Source organism: Staurois parvus, unplaced genomic scaffold, assembly GCF_062004578.1.
Source record: "Staurois parvus isolate SC_StPar_1 unplaced genomic scaffold, SC_StPar_1.0 ptg000017l, whole genome shotgun sequence".
Lineage (NCBI taxonomy): Eukaryota > Metazoa > Chordata > Amphibia > Anura > Ranidae > Staurois > Staurois parvus.
The window spans coordinates 9,160,794-9,178,210 of record NW_028317813.1 but is presented as its reverse complement, the minus strand read 5'-3'; the positions used below and the strand labels follow the sequence as shown (position 1 = coordinate 9,178,210).

At 41.3% G+C, this 17,417-nt stretch overlaps 1 protein-coding gene across 1 annotated transcript in view; it reads left to right on the top strand.

Annotated features, from left to right (window-relative positions):
* The window catches only part of KMT2D (lysine methyltransferase 2D), a 261,049-nt gene that overhangs the window by 144,860 nt on the left and 98,772 nt on the right, over positions 1–17,417 (top strand). The window contains exons 30-34 of the mRNA XM_089679503.1: positions 7,017–8,774; positions 8,858–9,028; positions 9,287–9,435; positions 10,265–12,252; positions 13,894–14,017. Of these exons, the coding sequence (XP_089535629.1) occupies positions 7,017–8,774; positions 8,858–9,028; positions 9,287–9,435; positions 10,265–12,252; positions 13,894–14,017 (4,190 nt within the window). The remainder of the gene's footprint in view (positions 1–7,016; positions 8,775–8,857; positions 9,029–9,286; positions 9,436–10,264; positions 12,253–13,893; positions 14,018–17,417) is intronic.

Genomic DNA, 17,417 nt, shown 5'->3' with positions numbered 1-17,417 from the left:
TTTAACATCCTCATTAATTTGAACAACCCGGCTACATCCCAACTCTTCAACCTAACCATCTTTTGCCTTAACACAATGGATACAATCATCCACTCACTCTGATGGGAATACATTAGACCTTTTTTTCTCCTATCTTTGCACTCCCTACAACCTCACAAACACCCCATTTCCTCTCTCTGATCACAATCTCATCACCTTTACAGAGTCCTTGTCTTCAAACACTTATCCCTCCAAGCAGCAAACAATTACCCACAGAAACCTTCACAACTTAAACCCTGCTCTTTTCCACTCTGTAACTGAACGCCTCTATGACAGAATCTCTCCCCTGTCCTGCCTTGACCTGGCAACTACTATCTACAACAGTTTGCTTTCATCCACACTAGATTCACTTGCTTCTCTAACTATACGAAGTATCAGGCCTTGACCATTACAACCGTGGCAGACTGACGACACCAGAAATCTTAAGCGACAGTCATGCACTGGAGAGATTGTGGCGTAAAACCAAATCTCAGCAAGCATTCACCCTACAAAAATCTGCTTTTAACATACAATTCCTCCCTCCATGCTGCCAAACAAGCCTACTTTGTCACTCTTATTCATACCTTGTCATCCAGTCCTCGTTGTCTCTTCTCTACTTTTAACTCTCTACTTTTTGCACCTCCACCCAGTAACTCGCTCACTGCTCACGAGATTGCAAATCATTTAAAAAACAAGATAGATTCAATTCGTAGGGGCATTTCCACTGCACAGACATCTATCCCACTTAGCATACTTTTATACTAAACCTCCCTCAACACTTTCCTCTTTTGACCTTGCTTCTACTGAAGAGGTCACTAAAGTTTTCTCAGATGCCCGTCTCACCATGTGCCCCCTGGATCCTGTCCTCTCTCAACTACTGCGGACACCCTGTTCTTCTGTCCTATGCTACCTCACTCACGTCTTCAATCTCTCCTCTAATGGTGCCTCCCCCACCCCTCTAAATATGCAAAGATCACTCCCATACTTAAAAAGCCCTCGCTGGACCCCACGAACCTAAACAACTTAAGACCCATCTCCCTGCTCCCGTTTACCTCTAAACTCTTAGAACATTTACTCTTGGCCTACAATCGCCTGAGCTCCTACCTCACTGACAACAACCTTCTTCACCCTTTATAGTCTGGCTTTCGCTCATTACACTCCACTGAAACTGCCAACTAAAACTCACTAATGATTTACTAACTGCTAAAACCAATGGCCACTACTCCATACTCTTACTACTTGAACTGTCTGCTGCTTTTGATACTGTTGACCATCCCCTCCTCCTCAAAAAAATCCACTCTCTTGGCCTCCAAGACTCTGCTCTCTCCTGGTTCTCCTCCTACGTATCGCAATGCCTTCAGCGTTCCCTATAACTGTCTCCTCCTCTTCACTTCCTCTTTCTGTAGGGGTCCCTCAAAGTTTTGTCCTTACACCCCTTCTCTTCTCCATCTACACCTCCTCCCTTAGTCACTTGATAAACTCCCATGGCTTTAAGTACCATCTGTATGATGACACGCATATCTATCTTTCTACTCTTCATCTCACCCCGTCAGTCTCTTTTCGCATTACTAGCCTGCCAAGTGACATATCAGCATGGATGTCATTCCACTTCCTCAAACTCAATCTTTCCAAAATGGAGCTCATACTATTCCTTCCAGTCCGTGCCCCCTCCCCTGACTTCTCCATCAAGATCAATAATACAACCATAAGTCCCTCCCTTCATGCCAGAGTACTAGGTGTAATCCTGGACTCCCATCTGTTCTTTTAGCCCCAAATCCAATCACTGTCCAAATCTTGTAGACTTCACCTCATCAACATCTCCAAGATACGCCCGTTCTTAACCTCTGAAACCACTAAACAACTTATTCACTCCCTTGTTCTCTCTCGCATTGACTATTGTAACTCCCTCTTCATTGGCCTACCTAATCTCAGGCTTTCCCATCTTCAGTCTTATCATGAATGCTGCTGCCAGACTCATCCACCTTACTAACCGTTCCATATCTGCCATCCTTCTCTGCCAATCCCTCCACTGGCTTTCCATTGCCCAGTGAATAAAATTTAAAAACATTAACAATAACATATAAAGCCATTTATAACTCTGACCCAAATTACATCACCAATCTTGTCTCCAAATATCACCCAAACCGCCCTCTCCGCTCCTTCCATGACCTCCTCTCTCTAATTCCCTTGTCTCCTCCTCCCAGGCTCGTCTCCAGGACTGTGCCCACTTTTAGGCGATCTCTGAAAACCTAACTGTTCAGGGAAGCCTATCCTGCCTTCAGCTAATAATGGAATCTTCTATTCCTCCTATCAGTTCATCCCCCCATAGTTCTTACCTTTTGTACCACCAGCCCCTCCCTCTTAGATTGTAAACTCCAAGGAGCAGGGCCCTCCTAACCCTCTTGTATTGAACTGTATCATTGCTGTATTGTCTCCCTTTATATTGTAAAGCGCTGAGCAAACTGTTGGCGCTTTATAAATCCTGTATTATAATAACTAGAAAAGGTACAATTTCTGGGGAAATTGTGTGAAGTGTTCTTGCATTCAACCCTAACCAAATGATTGATGAAATGTAAGCAGTGCCCGATAGAGTGAGAAATGCATTTCAACTTTTATTTTGCAGCTCACAGTCCAGCCTTGGTGACTCAGCTGCCTGGTGAGTCATCTTTGGTTGCTATAGCAACTCAGTCACTCAGTCACAGGAAGCTGACAGGCTTTTCTAAACACACTGCTCCAACTTGCAAACTTCACTGGCGATTGCCATCTTCAAACACTTGTAGTTTTAAAAGTATAAATGCCCTTGAAATTTCAGGTGTCTAGAGTGAAGATTCAATGAAAGTCAATGGGCGGCTGAGTTGCAAACAAAAGGTCGTATTGTGAAAACTATCAGGACTATGGCTTAGCCGTGAACATTTTTAGTGGCAGCAGGGTTAGCTGAACGTTTTGATATAAGATATGTGTAGGTGGGCTTGAAAATGACAGAGTGATGGCAGTTTAGAAATCATGTTCTGATTTTTCCTTCCACACTCTAGCTTTGTCAGTTCTCACTCTAGTTGCTCCATTCATTCTTATGGGAAAATTTCACCACAAAAACCGCAATATTTTGTGAACCATTTGACGAAACGTTCCACAAAGTAATAGCAATCCAATCGTGAACAATCCGCACGTTTTGATATATTACTTGTCTTTGTAGTGTAAAAACTGTGGGAGGAGTTAGCATGTCAAATTTGGCTATAATAAGAATATATTTGTGAGATAACAATAAGTGTTCTTGCAAGAACACTTAATAACGTGAGGCTCAGGTGACTTCAGCCTTATAAGTATGTCGTGGACCACATTTTTACTTTTTGTTTTTTTTTTTTTCCCCAGCTGGGAGTCTACCGGGGTCCTGGTTCTGAGTACAATCAAGGGGAAAGATTTGTGCCTTGGCTGTACTCTTCCATAGAACTATTGCTTCACATTCCTTGATGTGCACCTTAGTACAAGGGGAAAGATTTGTGCCTTGGCTGTACTCTTCCATAGAACTATTGCTTCACATTCCTTGATGTGCACCTTAGTACAAGGGATCACATGTATTGTTTCACCGGTCAGTACTCTGTTAACCATAGGTCCGCAGTATGGTACCTTCTGTATTACAGAAATTTCTGTGTGAGCCCATCTGGGATTTTCCCTTAGTCGTTTTGAGGAGGTTATTCTTCTGGTTGCTACTACTTTGTTTTGCAGGGTTTCAGAATTGGCTGCTTGTGTCTGGAAGGAAACGTTCCAGTTGATGCATCGTGACAAGGTGTTCTGATAGCCTTTAGTCTTTCTATCGAAGGCAGTTTCTTCATTCCTGTTTAACCATGATAATGTGTTGTCCTTCCTTTTGTCCTAAGCCTCAGTCGCTGAGGGGCAAGGATCTTCATACCGTGGATGTGGTTTTATGCAGTTAAGATTTACCTGAAGTTGATTTGCAGTGGTCGATCAGTCTCATTCCTTATTCAGTCCTAATTGTCCGCAAAAGGTTCATGCATCTTTTAAATCCACCATTTCTTGTTGGATTCATTAGTATATTTCTCAAGCTTACAGTCTAAAAAGCAAAGTTCTGGCTTTCTTGGTGATAACTCAGTTGTCCAGTACTTTTGGGCTTATGAACATCAGACTTTGGTAGCTCAAGCTTGTCTGGCTATAAGACCTTATCTTCAGTTCATACTTTTAAGAAACATTCCCAAGTGAACGTTGGGGACTCTGCAAGTGCGACCTTTGGTCGGTGGGTACTGCAGACTGCTGTGTGAGGTTCTGACCTGTTCTGGTTTAGTTGTTTGGGACCTGTTGGCTTGTTGCTGTGTTGCCTTCCCCTCGTATTCATAGCTTTGGGACATACTTATCATAATTGAGAAGAAAAAACCTGGTGTACTGTGATGTATGAAAAAAAGGGATTTTTGTTTTCCCTGTGTAAGAAAAAAAATGTTTTTTTTTTAAACATCACAGGACACATGAATCCCACCCCTCTTCCTATAGTTTCATTGCTTGCTACAAAATTGAGGCTGTGCCTACGTGGGAGGGTATTTTCTGTTATTTTTTTTGCCAGTATCCAGACACCTGATGTTGCCCTGCATCCTGTGATGTAATTCAAGTAAAGGAATTTGCAGGTTAACCAAAAAGCGTTTAATAATCTCTTTATTTTTGTGCTGCAAGGGAGCGCTTCCTGGTTTTTGGCTTAGGTCGGACCCATTGCCTCCTGGGATTGCTACGTCATGTCTGTGCCATGCCACAATTTTACAGTGCATTTACGCATGCTTGGCAGATTTAAGTTTGCGCACAAGTGCTACCGGTAGGATAGTGTGACTTTTTCCAGAAGCTGCTCATGTGCAGATTTCTTGCTGGTTTCTGCTGGATCCCAAATAGTAGAGGAAAACGTCAGATTTGAAGTTTCAGAAAAGATCAAATATGAAAGCAGTTATGATGATTATTTTTGTACAATGTTTTTAAGTTCTGCTATGTGAATGAGAACCGGTATCAAAGTACGTGTTACCCTATGTTTGTTTCTAAAGTGGAAATGCAAGTCACCATTCACATGTTACATGTGTTTTGTTTTGTTTTTTTATACGATTTTATTGATTTCAGTGGAAAATGCATCTCGCAACAACCAACTAGTGTGGGTGTAAAATGCTCATGTACATGTGCATCAGTGAGAAGCAAGTCAAATGCCTTGTGCTTTCAGATACTTCTAAGTTGTTGTATTCTGCAATTTAGTTACATCTAACTGCTTTTGAGTTGTTTCATCTTGCTGTTGCTTTTTGCCATAACTTGCATGAAGAAAGAGAAAAGCAACTTCGATGCAAAAACATGTCAATGTACAAGAGCTCTATAATGAAAAGTCTGGTTTAATGGAAGCTGGCCTGGGACGCAGCATTTGATACCAACTGCATACATGGCTAGCTAGGTTGGTTTTCCTGTAAGCAGAGTATTGTGGCCCCATGACTGGAGTGCCTAATTTATGTTATTTTGCTGTGCTTGAGCTGTATGTTAAATAGGGCGAGTAAACTGTGTATTGAAGAGAATCTGAGAGACCTTATCTGATACATTTTTTTTTTTTTATCATGTCCTGTCTTTTATATACCTGTAATTATTTTAAATTGCTTACCACACTGAATACTACCCATTTATTATTCAAATGTCTAATTTGCTTAAATGATGTCTAAACCCAAAAACAAAAGTGTAATGTATTACATCTTACTAGTCCTTAGTTTTCCTTGCTGCATTCGTTTTTTTTTTTCAGGCCAATTAAATTTTCTTCAAGTGCAGAAAAATACTTGTTAACCCTAGATCTAGAATCCAGTGTTCTTGTTTCTACTTCAGTTCAGTATCTCAAACAATGTTAGCTTCCTCATTTATTGTCTGTGAATCACAAAACTTGTCCTCCCTATGCAGTAGAAATCAGGAAGGGGGAAGGTGTTTGTATCTACTGCGAAGCAGTGTTGTCACTCTAGACGACTCTCCTAATTTAGACTACAGTTTGAGTATGCATTGTCTGCTAGGGCAGGTAATGTGTTTCTGGCAGGATCATGAAGTGAAAATAAAGGAAAAAAAATAGGAAAAAGTAACCTAATGCAGCTAATACATTCAGTAAGTGAAAAGCTACAGTAAAACATTTTTTATTTCTGTGTTTTAATATATTTAAAATGAGAACTTTTTTCTTTCAATTTTGAATAGAGTAGGAAACTGTTACAAATTCCTGTCAGACCTTTTAGCTATGCATCCAATTCAAAAGATCCCTCTTCACTTCCTGTCTTGACAGCAAAGTGAGGAAATCTTTCTAAAGTTGGGTAAGGCTGGCCATAGACTGTTTGAATCTCAGTCGATTCGAAACATGTATGTGCAAGCTGAATGTACTCAGGTTGATTGATCAACTTTGGTACAACCAGGCTGCCGGATTTTACATGCAATTATCACTAGTGACTGGTATAGTCTCTAACAATAATCACCGTGTTCTCCCGACCCATGGTTGCAGGAAAGAAATTTTGCTTTGTGTATGGCCTCCTTAAATCCTTTCTTGAGTAATTGTAACTGAAACTAGTGTTCCCAATAGTATGTTTTCCCACTATTAGTCTTATGGTATTCAATGACCAATGGTCAACCAGGACACATAGAATGAATCTTCCCTGTGTGTGAGAGAACAATATAAATTTTACAGGCCTTCTTATCCTTTTTATCCTTCACTACTCTATCAAAAGTAAAGGGAAAAAAAGTTTTGCCTTTTATTAGATACACTTCCAAGTCTGTATTCAGCTTTTTCCCAGGTTCTTTGTGGCAAAGGAGATGTTTACTTTCTGTCTAATGTCTAGTGTTTTTTAGTGTTTATTATTGGTACATGCATGCTTTTAATGCTATACATTTTGCACATTCATTAATCGATGTAATAATGGCACGTCCTGTGATATTTTTTTTTTTTTGTAATGGAAATTGATATTTAACCATGTTATTTATCTGACTGTTTTTGATTACTGGTTCCACAGCAGGCTGAAAGTCAGATCAATAAGCAATCCAAAGTAGAAGGTATACGGAAAGCGGAGCGCCCAGTGCTTCAGCTTCAGATGCCATTACAGCCAGGTTCCCAAACAGGAGTGAATCCAGAATATCGAACTGGTACATCAGGACAAGATCTCTTTATATCTAGTGGCTCTGCAGTGTCTACCTCTTCGGACTTATTTTTGAAACCTTCGTCAGCTAGCACTCCAGGAGCTGAATGTTCTAGTGACATGTTTTTTAAACTGCCCCCTCAGTCTCCATCCCAAGAGCACTTTCCCAGTTCACCTGCATATTCACTGGATCCCCGATATCAGTCTTCCATCGCACACTCTCCTGCATCTAGTGGAGGTTTTCAGACTATTTCTGGGGCAGAGCATCAGCATGTACTGAATACTCAGAATACAGCTCAAAGCATGGATTACCAGACTTGCCATTCTTCCACTCCACATCATCAAACAGAATCCTTCATCAAACCACGCTACCCTACAGGATCACTTGATAATCTTTCATTGGTTGGAAGTCCGGGATCAAGGCCTTGTCAGCTGCCTGAAGGCTCCATCAAAATTGAACCCATGATGTCTCCTACTCGTTATGTAGATCCAAAGAGACAGTGTGATGGATCTCTTCAAATTAAGAAAGATGATGTTGGATCTCCTAGTTTTTCACACAATGCTGGGTGTGATGGAACAAATGAGATTAAATGTGATGTGTTCAAAGCACCCCTGACTCCTCGTATGTCCCAGCTGGAACCTCACAGCCCTGCTCAATCACATAGAGATGCACACATGCAAGCACAGGTGACATCACCGCAGCATCATTCAGAAATGTATCGGCAAACTTCTACAACCCCATATACAGATCCTTACTCCCAGCCACCTTTAACTCCTAGACCTCAGCCTGTAGAAGGTATATTGGCTTCCCGACCACTGTCCTCTGATCCTTTCAGTCGTGTCCCTACAAGCCCACAGTCACAAGGGAGCTCCCAGTCACCTTTAACACCTAGACCATTGTCAACTGAAGCCTTCTGCCCATCCCCAGTCACTCCACGTTTTCAATCTCCAGACCCATATTCCCGGCCACCTTCCCGGCCACAGTCTCGGGATCCATTTGCCCCTCCTCACAAACCACCTCGTCCTTCAGTTATGGAAGGTGGGTTCAAACCAGCTGCACAAATTTCTCATGCTTCTGGCAGTACAAACTATCCACAATCTATGGATGGCCATACCAAAGTACAGGCGAGCCAGCAGCAGGCATCTTTGTTTGCTCGATCTCCTGGAGCCAGTGTGTATCAGAGTCCTCAAAGCCAGTCATGCTTCACTTTTCCTCATTCTCCTGGGGATGGTGTGAAAAGTTCTCCTTCTCACCAGCCCCATTTAACTTCCCATTCAACAAACAGTCATTTTACCCCAAGCAAACCACAAAGTTATACCTCTCCCAGTGGCAGCACGGCTACCTCCTTTCACCCTGCAGGTAGTCCACACTCATCTGGAAACAGTAGCACTTCAGAACTGTATGCTCAATCCCCACTCCGTCCTCCTTCAGTATTACCCCAGGAAGCACCTTATCAGTCCCCAGTTTCTAGCCAGCGTACAGGCCTTAACTCTCCAGCAGAGAAACAAAGGGAAGATATTGCTGCAGTTCCTAATTCTCTTGGCAGTACTGCTAAGGAAGTACCAGAACTACAAGGAACACCTGAAGCTGCTCTTAGCAACCTAAGCCAGTCTGAACAGGAGAAACAAAGACAGGTATGTCTCTTTTTGTATTTGTTGGGACACAGAAATTGTTACTATATAAGTAGCGAATGCTGAAACGTTTTTATTATATCTAGCGTCAGAGGCTGCGAGAGCTTCTTATCAGGCAGCAAATCCAGAGGAATACCTTGAGGCAAGAGAAAGAAGCTGCTGCCGCTGCTTTGAACACCTCACAACCAGGGTGGAGTGGAGAGCCTGGTGGCCAAGTGTATGATCCATCTGGGCGGCTTTCTGTTTACCCAACACAGGTGAGTTTTCAGACCTAATGCTTGAAAATCTACAGTTTGAAAGATTTTGTTCTTCTAAATTGTATATGCTTAGCTTGAGTAATGGCCTTCTAGCTTATAATCATTCTGGTAATTAATGAAGGGTACTGTTTACAGCTAAGGATAAAGGCAGTCCACAGGGTTATGTCCTCTTTCTTTTCTGCTAAGGGTTAAAGAGCAGTATTTCTTCATGTTGATATTTTTTTTTTATTTTATTAATCATATTTTTTTAATGTGTAGGTTAAAAATGAAATCGGAGTAATACCGCCATCTCCCGGTGCTCCCAAAGTTCCTGGACAAGTGGTACCATCATCACAATTTCCACAAGAGGAGCGACTGAGTACACCTCTGCCTTCTGCTTCACCTGCTGCTGTTGATATTTCTGCCAGGTACTTTTTCTCATTTGTGATAAGTTATGGTTTGAAATATACAGTCATAAAGACTCGAATCCTGAACCTCGCTTCCCAAGACTGTTGTTCGTTTCCCCTCTAAATGCCAGAAAAGCATATTGGCCAGTGGAAATTACTGGCTGAGGCTTTTAAGCAGTACATGTGTGGACACTGGAAAGTAATTCTCACCTGGCTAGTTGATCTACTTAACCTTTCCTATAACTTGACCCATGTTACACCAGTGACTTTGTAGCAGCTAGATAATTGTTCCCCTTAAGTGTTTTTGTTTCGTTATGTTTTGTTTGGAAACAAGGGAAAAATTAAGTGTAGTCAATGAAAGGTCTGTGAAATTCCAAGAGATTTTATCTGTCACTGATCAGTAGCTTTTGAAGCTAAGAACAAAGTTGCTAGGCATGTTTTCTGGCACAGCTGTGGACCATGCAAAGCTAGCCATTTGTTGCTGTATAGATGAGCATTGTAGCCAGCTACAGCAGGAACTCTGTATTCACCAGAGAATATAATCTGAGAAATTTTTAGTTGCTACAAATCATTGCTGCAAACTTGTTAGTGGGACATTGAATTGCGTAGAGTCACTGACCTGAAATAAGTCTGTGAAGATGTTTTTTTCTGACTTGCATACTTGTAGCAACTCAGCAAGAATTGAAAATGGAGGATGAGCATCCTAGGAAAAGTCAGCGAATAACAGGATCTGTCATTTTAAGTTTAACCCAGATGTTAACATTGCATGGGGAAGAGGCTTTTTTGCATTTTGCACGCTCTATACAATCCTGTCCTAATCCTTTTTTTTTTTTTTTTTTTTTTTATATAGACATTCTTCTGACACACCACAGACCTTCTATTCAAGAGGATCTTACCCTGATCAGCAAAATGTCTGGCAGCCTCCAGTTGCAGCACAAAGGACTATGGCACCTGTTCGATTTCCAGAAGTTAATCGTCCATCACAAAGTCCTACAATGGTCAGTGGAGGAATAGTGCGTTTACCATTTCCTGGAGATCAGCTTCCCTCTTCAGTCACTGTTGGTGGAGCACCCTATATTGAGCTGCGCCATAATCATGGACAGAAGCTACCAGTCAGTGGTCCTTTTTCACCTCCTGGCTCTCAAAACAGGCCCCGCTTTTTTTTACCAACTGATGGTACCAGCTCCTTGTTAATGACAGGTGTAATTAGAGGTGAGGGTACTCCTTTACACGTGCCAGTAATAAGGAATCAAATAATACAACCTCAGAAAGTTGTGGGCGCTACTCCTCCATCACTTCCTCAGGGTAGAAACATTAGTAATATCCCACAAACGCTTCAGAGTAAAGTTGAAGCTGCACCAGAGGTTCCTCAGCAACAAACAGGTGATCAACTTCGTCCAGCAACCTCACAGACTGAAAATTCAAAGGGAGGTTCTGTTGCTAGTATTGGAACTAGTAGAGTACAGTGCGAGGAACCTCCAGAGCTTGATGTTGATTTTGATTCACACAAAGACCTGGAAGATGATGATTTGGCAAATTTGAGTCTTGATGTTGCTAAAGCTGATGATGATTTGGACAACCTTGATAACCTTGAGACAAATGATCCACATTTAGATGATCTTCTGAACGGTGATGAGTTTGACCTCCTTGCTTATACCGACCCAGAATTGGACACAGGAGACAAAAAAGATATTTTCAATGAACATTTGCGCCTAGTTGAATCTGCAAATGAGAAAGCTGAAGAAGAGGCAATGCTTAAAATGGATCCAGTTGTAGAGACGAAAACAGATGCTCTGCCAAGCAAGTTGCAGCAAGAATTGCAAGATAAAGCAAAAGTTGAAATAACCAAAGATAAACTAGCAGGTGACTTAAGAATTGAGTTGGGCCCCCGTCTTGAAGGCTGTGGGAGTACTTCTCAAGTCACTGCTAGTGTGGAAACAAATCAGTCTTCGTACGCAAGTGATTTAAAACCAAAGTTAGAAGACAGTGGCTTGAAAGCTAATACATGTCAATTTTCTGCTAGCAATTCTGTTAATATTAAAACAGAATCATCCATTGGAACAGAAAAAGTTTCTATAGGTTTATTAAAATCAGGACCTAGTCTTCATACTGCTAGTACAAATGTTGTTCAAGCCACAAACCAGAGTGGCTCCCTTTTTTCCAGTAAAGATTCTTCAGTTATGGCAAATCCAAGCAACTTAATATTAGGGAAATTTGATTTGGATGAAGGTCCACTAGGCCTGCAATGCAATCGACAGTCTCCCAGTGATGATCTAGATAAGATGGAGAGTTCTCTTGTAGCAAGTGAGCTCCCACTCCTAATAGAGGACCTTCTAGAACATGAGAAAAAAGAACAGCAGAAAAAGCAAATGCTGACATCACAGCATCCAGAAGGTGTACAGGCTCATTCAATGTTAACCAGCTCATCCATATCAAATTCTTCAGCACCTCACCTTCAGCAAGATGGACATCAAGCAAACTTAGTTGGTATAGGCCTTGTACCTAGGCATCAAGGCGCAGGTTCTGCTCCACAGATTTTATCTCCTCAACAGCAAATGCAGCAAAGACTTGTTGGTGCACAAGCTAGCTCCACACTAGAGTCACCCATGCATATTGCAACTAATCAGAGTCACTTGCTTGGTGGTCAGCACTTGGTTCAAACTAGTGGACATCAGCAGCAAGCACTTCCTCCAAAGCCAATCTTGGGCCAGCAGATAATAATGAAGCAGCAGCAGCAACAGCAGCAGTTGGTTATGCAGCAGCAACAGCAGCAGCAGCAGCAGCAACAGCAGCAGCAGCAGCAACAACAACCAACAAACAACTTTTTCCCAGATACAGGTATCTATATCTATATATCTATATATATATCTATCTATCTATCTATCTATCTATGTAATCTTCCATGTTTGTGGTGTGTGTGTTTTTGTTATTAGGATGAAGTATCTTGATGTTTGTATTGCAAGGATGTAGTCCACCACTATGCTATAAGACAACTTGCCTTGTTGTACATCTGATTTTAATGCTAAAATCTACCTGAAGGATTTCCTAGTGTTGAGGCCACCATCACAGCCATTTTAAAGCCCAATAAAGTACGGATGCACAGATTTTGTTAGCTAAAAACAGCAAAGCAAATTTACTTTGCTAAAAGATATGCATGTAAGATGACTATGTGCATTTCACTCCTTCCCTTGGTATTTGTCAACCTCCTTTAAATAGGAGTGATTAAAGCTCAGCAAATTAATCTGGAATGTGTGTACTGTGCTTGCTGTGTGTTTGCCCTTTCAAATTCCAACTCTAATTTGTTATCTTTGAAACATGATTTATGAACAGTTATGTACACAAGCCCCTGATACGTCTAGCACCAGGAATTAAGTAGAGGCTAGAATTGAGCTTTAATTGCCAGGTTTGCACAAAACTGATTTCAGACAGTTTTGTGGTGATTAACTGCTTCCCACCTGACCTATAGACAAATTACGGCCGAGTGGGAGCACTCCTGTTCCAGGTGTAAGTCATATGACGTCCTTCCAGTCACCTGCCTCATGCTCGCCCTTGGGGCCGTGCTGCAGCACGATCTGTTGCCGGACAAAGCAGATGACAGATCATTGTACTGGGCTGCCTGGTACCATGTCATTGTTGTGACTAATCACAGCAGTCACATGAGTTGTACTCCATGAATAGCTTTCATTCATAGTTATTCATTGTGTACTATTGTGATGATATCTGCAATTGGCCACAGTGATCACATGGTCAGACAAGGCCAGTCACAGTACATCTGTACCATGTGATAGCTGTGGCCAATCAGTCATCACAATAGTTCTCTATGAATGGACGCCATTCATAAAAATAATTGCTTGTAACTGTGATCATCACTGTTCTAGGCAATCATAGCGTAAAAAAAGAAAAACAAAATCCTGATTACTTCCCCAGAGTAGTACAATGTAATTATGGTAACAATGCACTGCTATGGTCACAGTAAGTTTAAAAAAAAAAAAACTTGATCATCACCACACCAGTCATATGATGATATTGTACTGCTCTGGTGACAGTATGTTTAAAAAAAAAAACTAAAACAAATATTTGTCCTAAAATTGTACAGAAAATAAAACTCGCCATGCCTCTTATTAAATAATTCAGATTGTCTACATTCCAGAAAGTGGTAATTTGGGGGCTATGTGTACTGTCCTGGCATTTTAGGGCTTCAAGAAATGTAAAAGATTTACAAAATTTCAAATTTTTTTTATCATTTATATAGCAAAAAACCCCCTAGTGGTGATTAAACTCTACCAAAAGAAAGCCCTGTCCCAAAAAAAGAAAAAAAAATTAATTTGCATTGAGTGTTGCTTGCCGTTGTAATTGTCATTCAATGTGTGACAGCACTTGAAAGCTATAAATTGTTCTGGGCAGGAAGGGTTGAACGTGTCCCGTATTAAAGTGGTTAAATTGCAATTTGTTATTTTTTTTATTTTTTTTCTATTTCAGATCTTGATAAATTTGCAGCAGATGACATTATGGATCCTATTGCCAAGGCAAAGATGGTTGCGTTGAAAGGAATTAAAAAGGTTATGGCTCAGGGTAGCATCGGTGTCACACCAGGTATTAATAGGTATGAAACAATGTTACATTTGCAGTTTACAAATATAATTGAAAAAAACACTCGTGCTTGCCACAAAAAAAAAAAAAAAAAAAAAAGCGATAACCAGAGTTAACCAGCTTTGCCAAAATGTATGTAAAAAATTATACTGCGCTTTAATACCCATAGAGTTTCAGCCGAACCAATATATGTAGAACTTCAGCTTAAAGAAACATTTAATAATACCAAAAACAAAAAACAAACAAGAAGCACATGGAGAAAAAAAAGCAAAGGCAGTGCGTAGAAAAAATACAAATTCAGTTACAATTCAGCAATCCATTCTTCTTTAAAATAATCTTCCAACTATAGATATTCAAAGATGAGATTATATTGCCACCAATGCTCGTGGACACACTTATCTACAACATTGGTCTTTTATATTATAAAAGGTCAGAAGTGCAGATTCTCTTTAAACAGCTAGGACAGGCTCTAGTGGAGGATTGAAATTCAGTCTCTCAAGAGGGTCATCATAAGACAAAACCCAAATGACTTGGCTCAGAAAAAGAAAAGCAAAACATACAGGGGTTGCACAAAAAAAATCAAAACACTACATGATTTGCAGCTTTGAAAGTGATGACATGTTTTGCTCTGAAAGTGGAAGTGATGTAATATTCTTTTGCTTACACTGTGTGTTGAGTCACCTAGCTAACAGGTGCTAAGCCTTACTTTCATGATATACTGCGTGCGTATATACTGGGGTCGTGTCTGAGCTTATTGAGCTTCTAGGATAGGAGGGCAAATTGTTGGTGCCCGCTTAGCTAGTGCCTCTCTGACCAAAGCTGCCAACTTATTTGCTGTGTCGCGAGCTACAGTATCGAACGTTATGACGGCATATACAGTTTCTGGGAAAGCTTAGACTGAATAAGTATAAGCGAGATCGACATGGTCAACTGACCGAAATAGACAAAGGGACATTGCGCAGGATTGTGACCCAAAATAAGCACGATCGACATGGTCAGCTGACCGAAATAGACAACGGGACATTGCACATGATTTTGACCCGAAATAAGGAAACCACTACTGCAAAAGTGACTGCAGAGCTCAATTTCAGTCTTGACAGGGCAAACCACTAAAATGCACATTTTTTTTTTTTTCCCATATGAAGATACCCTTTAACCACCTCCCGCCCGCCATATAGTAATATGACGGATGCAAGGTGGTTCTCTCGTTCTGGGAGGACGTCATATGACGCCCTCCCATTCTCACCGCACATGCGCGGCTAAGGGAGCTTGCAGCGCGGCGATCGACGGTGCGCTGTGTCCCTCGGACACAGCGGATCACCGATCATGGAAAGAGCCGAAGATGTCAGCTCGATCATGTGATCAGCTGTGTCCAATCACAGCTGATCACATGTAAACAGGGAAATGCCGGTTATCAGCATTTCTCTCCTCTCGAGCTGTCACTCTGACAGCTCGAGAGGAGAAGCCGGTAATCTGCTTTCCACGGAGGTGACATGTACACTGATCATCAGGGCACTGATGATCAGTGTGCCCTGATGATCAGTGTAGCCCCAGCAGCGCCACCTGTCAGTGTCCAACAGTGCCTTGTGTCAGTGCCTACCAGTGCACATCAATGCCACATATCAGTGCCCATCTGAGCTGCTTTTCACCCATCAGTGCCCATCTGAGCTGCTTTTCACCCATCAGTGCCAGTCAGTGCCGCCTATCAGTGCCAGTCAGTGCCGCCTATCAGTGCCAGTCAGTGCCGCCTATCAGTGCCAGTCAGTGCCGCCTATCAGTGCCAGTCAGTGCTGCCTATCAGTGCTGCCTTTCAGTGCCCATTAGTGATGCCTGTCAATGCCCATCAGTGCAGCCTATCGGTGCCCATCACTGCAGCCTCATTAGCGCATATCATTATTTACAAAATTTTATAACAAAAACTAAGAAAAATTGTTTTTTTTTTTCTTCAAAATTTTCAGTGGTTTTGGGTTTGTTTAAGAAAAAATAAAAAACCCAGAGGTGATTAAATACCACCAAAATAAAGCTCTATCTGTCACAAAAAAATGATAAAAATTTCATATGGGTACAATGTTACATGCCCGCGCAATTGTCATTCAAAGTGCGACATCGCTGAAAGCTGGAAATTGGCCTGAGCAGGAAGGGGGTATAAGTGCCCTGTAGGCTAGCGGTTAAAACACAAGAACATGATATATTTTCTGAAAGCCGAGACTCGGTAGCATTAAATATTGGTAGTTGCAATTTTTTATGTCTGACGATCTGTGCTACGGTTTGTATTTATACACCATTGGTTATTAGGCATGCATCTTCAGGAGGTTGGACACTGGCAAGCATTTGAGGAAGCACCTCCCCTATAACCCTACTCCAGTCTGAGAGTCCTCAGTGTCCTCGCTAGTGTCTGAAGGTGATGGATCTCTTATCCTTTGCGGATAAATCCAATTCACTAGTTTAACCGCTTTCCTTCCACCCTATAGTAGAACTACTGCTGCAGGGCTGCGCAAAAGCACGTGTATATATACACATGATTTGCATTTCTGGGTAGGGGGCACGTGCCACCCTACCTGCGCTGCCATTGGCGGCTAGGGATGTCAATCACCGGGTCCCCATTTCCTGCAACATCACTTCTTGTTTTACTAGTCTCTGTGAAACTAATCAACCAATTTCATTAGCATATGCAGCTTCTAAAAACAATACATGGTATTGTAAATGTACTGTAAAGGAGAAATTCTGGCGCACAGAGGTGAGGTTATTCCAAAATACAGTATGGATTATTAACAAATTGTCAGGTGCCTGCAAGGTAAATGACGTATGTATATGTAATGAAGAGCAAAAATCAGTATACCCACAAAATTATTTATATAAAACACCCTAGATGCACAAAAAGTCACACTTTCTCCCCCGAACTCCCCCGAAAGTCCAAAGTCAAATAAACCTCCTTAGCGTCTGTGAATCTTCCAATATTCAAAATTCATACTTCCACTTGATCCGTCTCCAAAAATATCACTCTTAAATATCCACGTGTGCCTCAAAAAACAAAAACTACGTTTAGTGCATTATCCTTATTGCATAAACGTCGAATAAAACGCAATCTAAATCTTAGTGTATATTGTGTTCAAGATTTGCATAAATCACCCAGTGTCCACTTCTATGTGGCTGAATTAAATACTCTTACCCTAAAAATGCTTGTACATAACATTGAATCTCATTCCATATTAGAATCCACTCAAAAACTGATCCTTCAAATGCGTCCTTATCTTCATAAAGAATACCTCCAGAGAAAACGTATGCTAGTGTAGTGTTCTTTAGACATATATGTGCTCCCCTCTTCAACACCACTAGTGCAACAAAATCCACTTGCCTTCACCTTCTAAACCATGCACCTTACTGCATTTAAATACCCATTAGCATAGATGCCC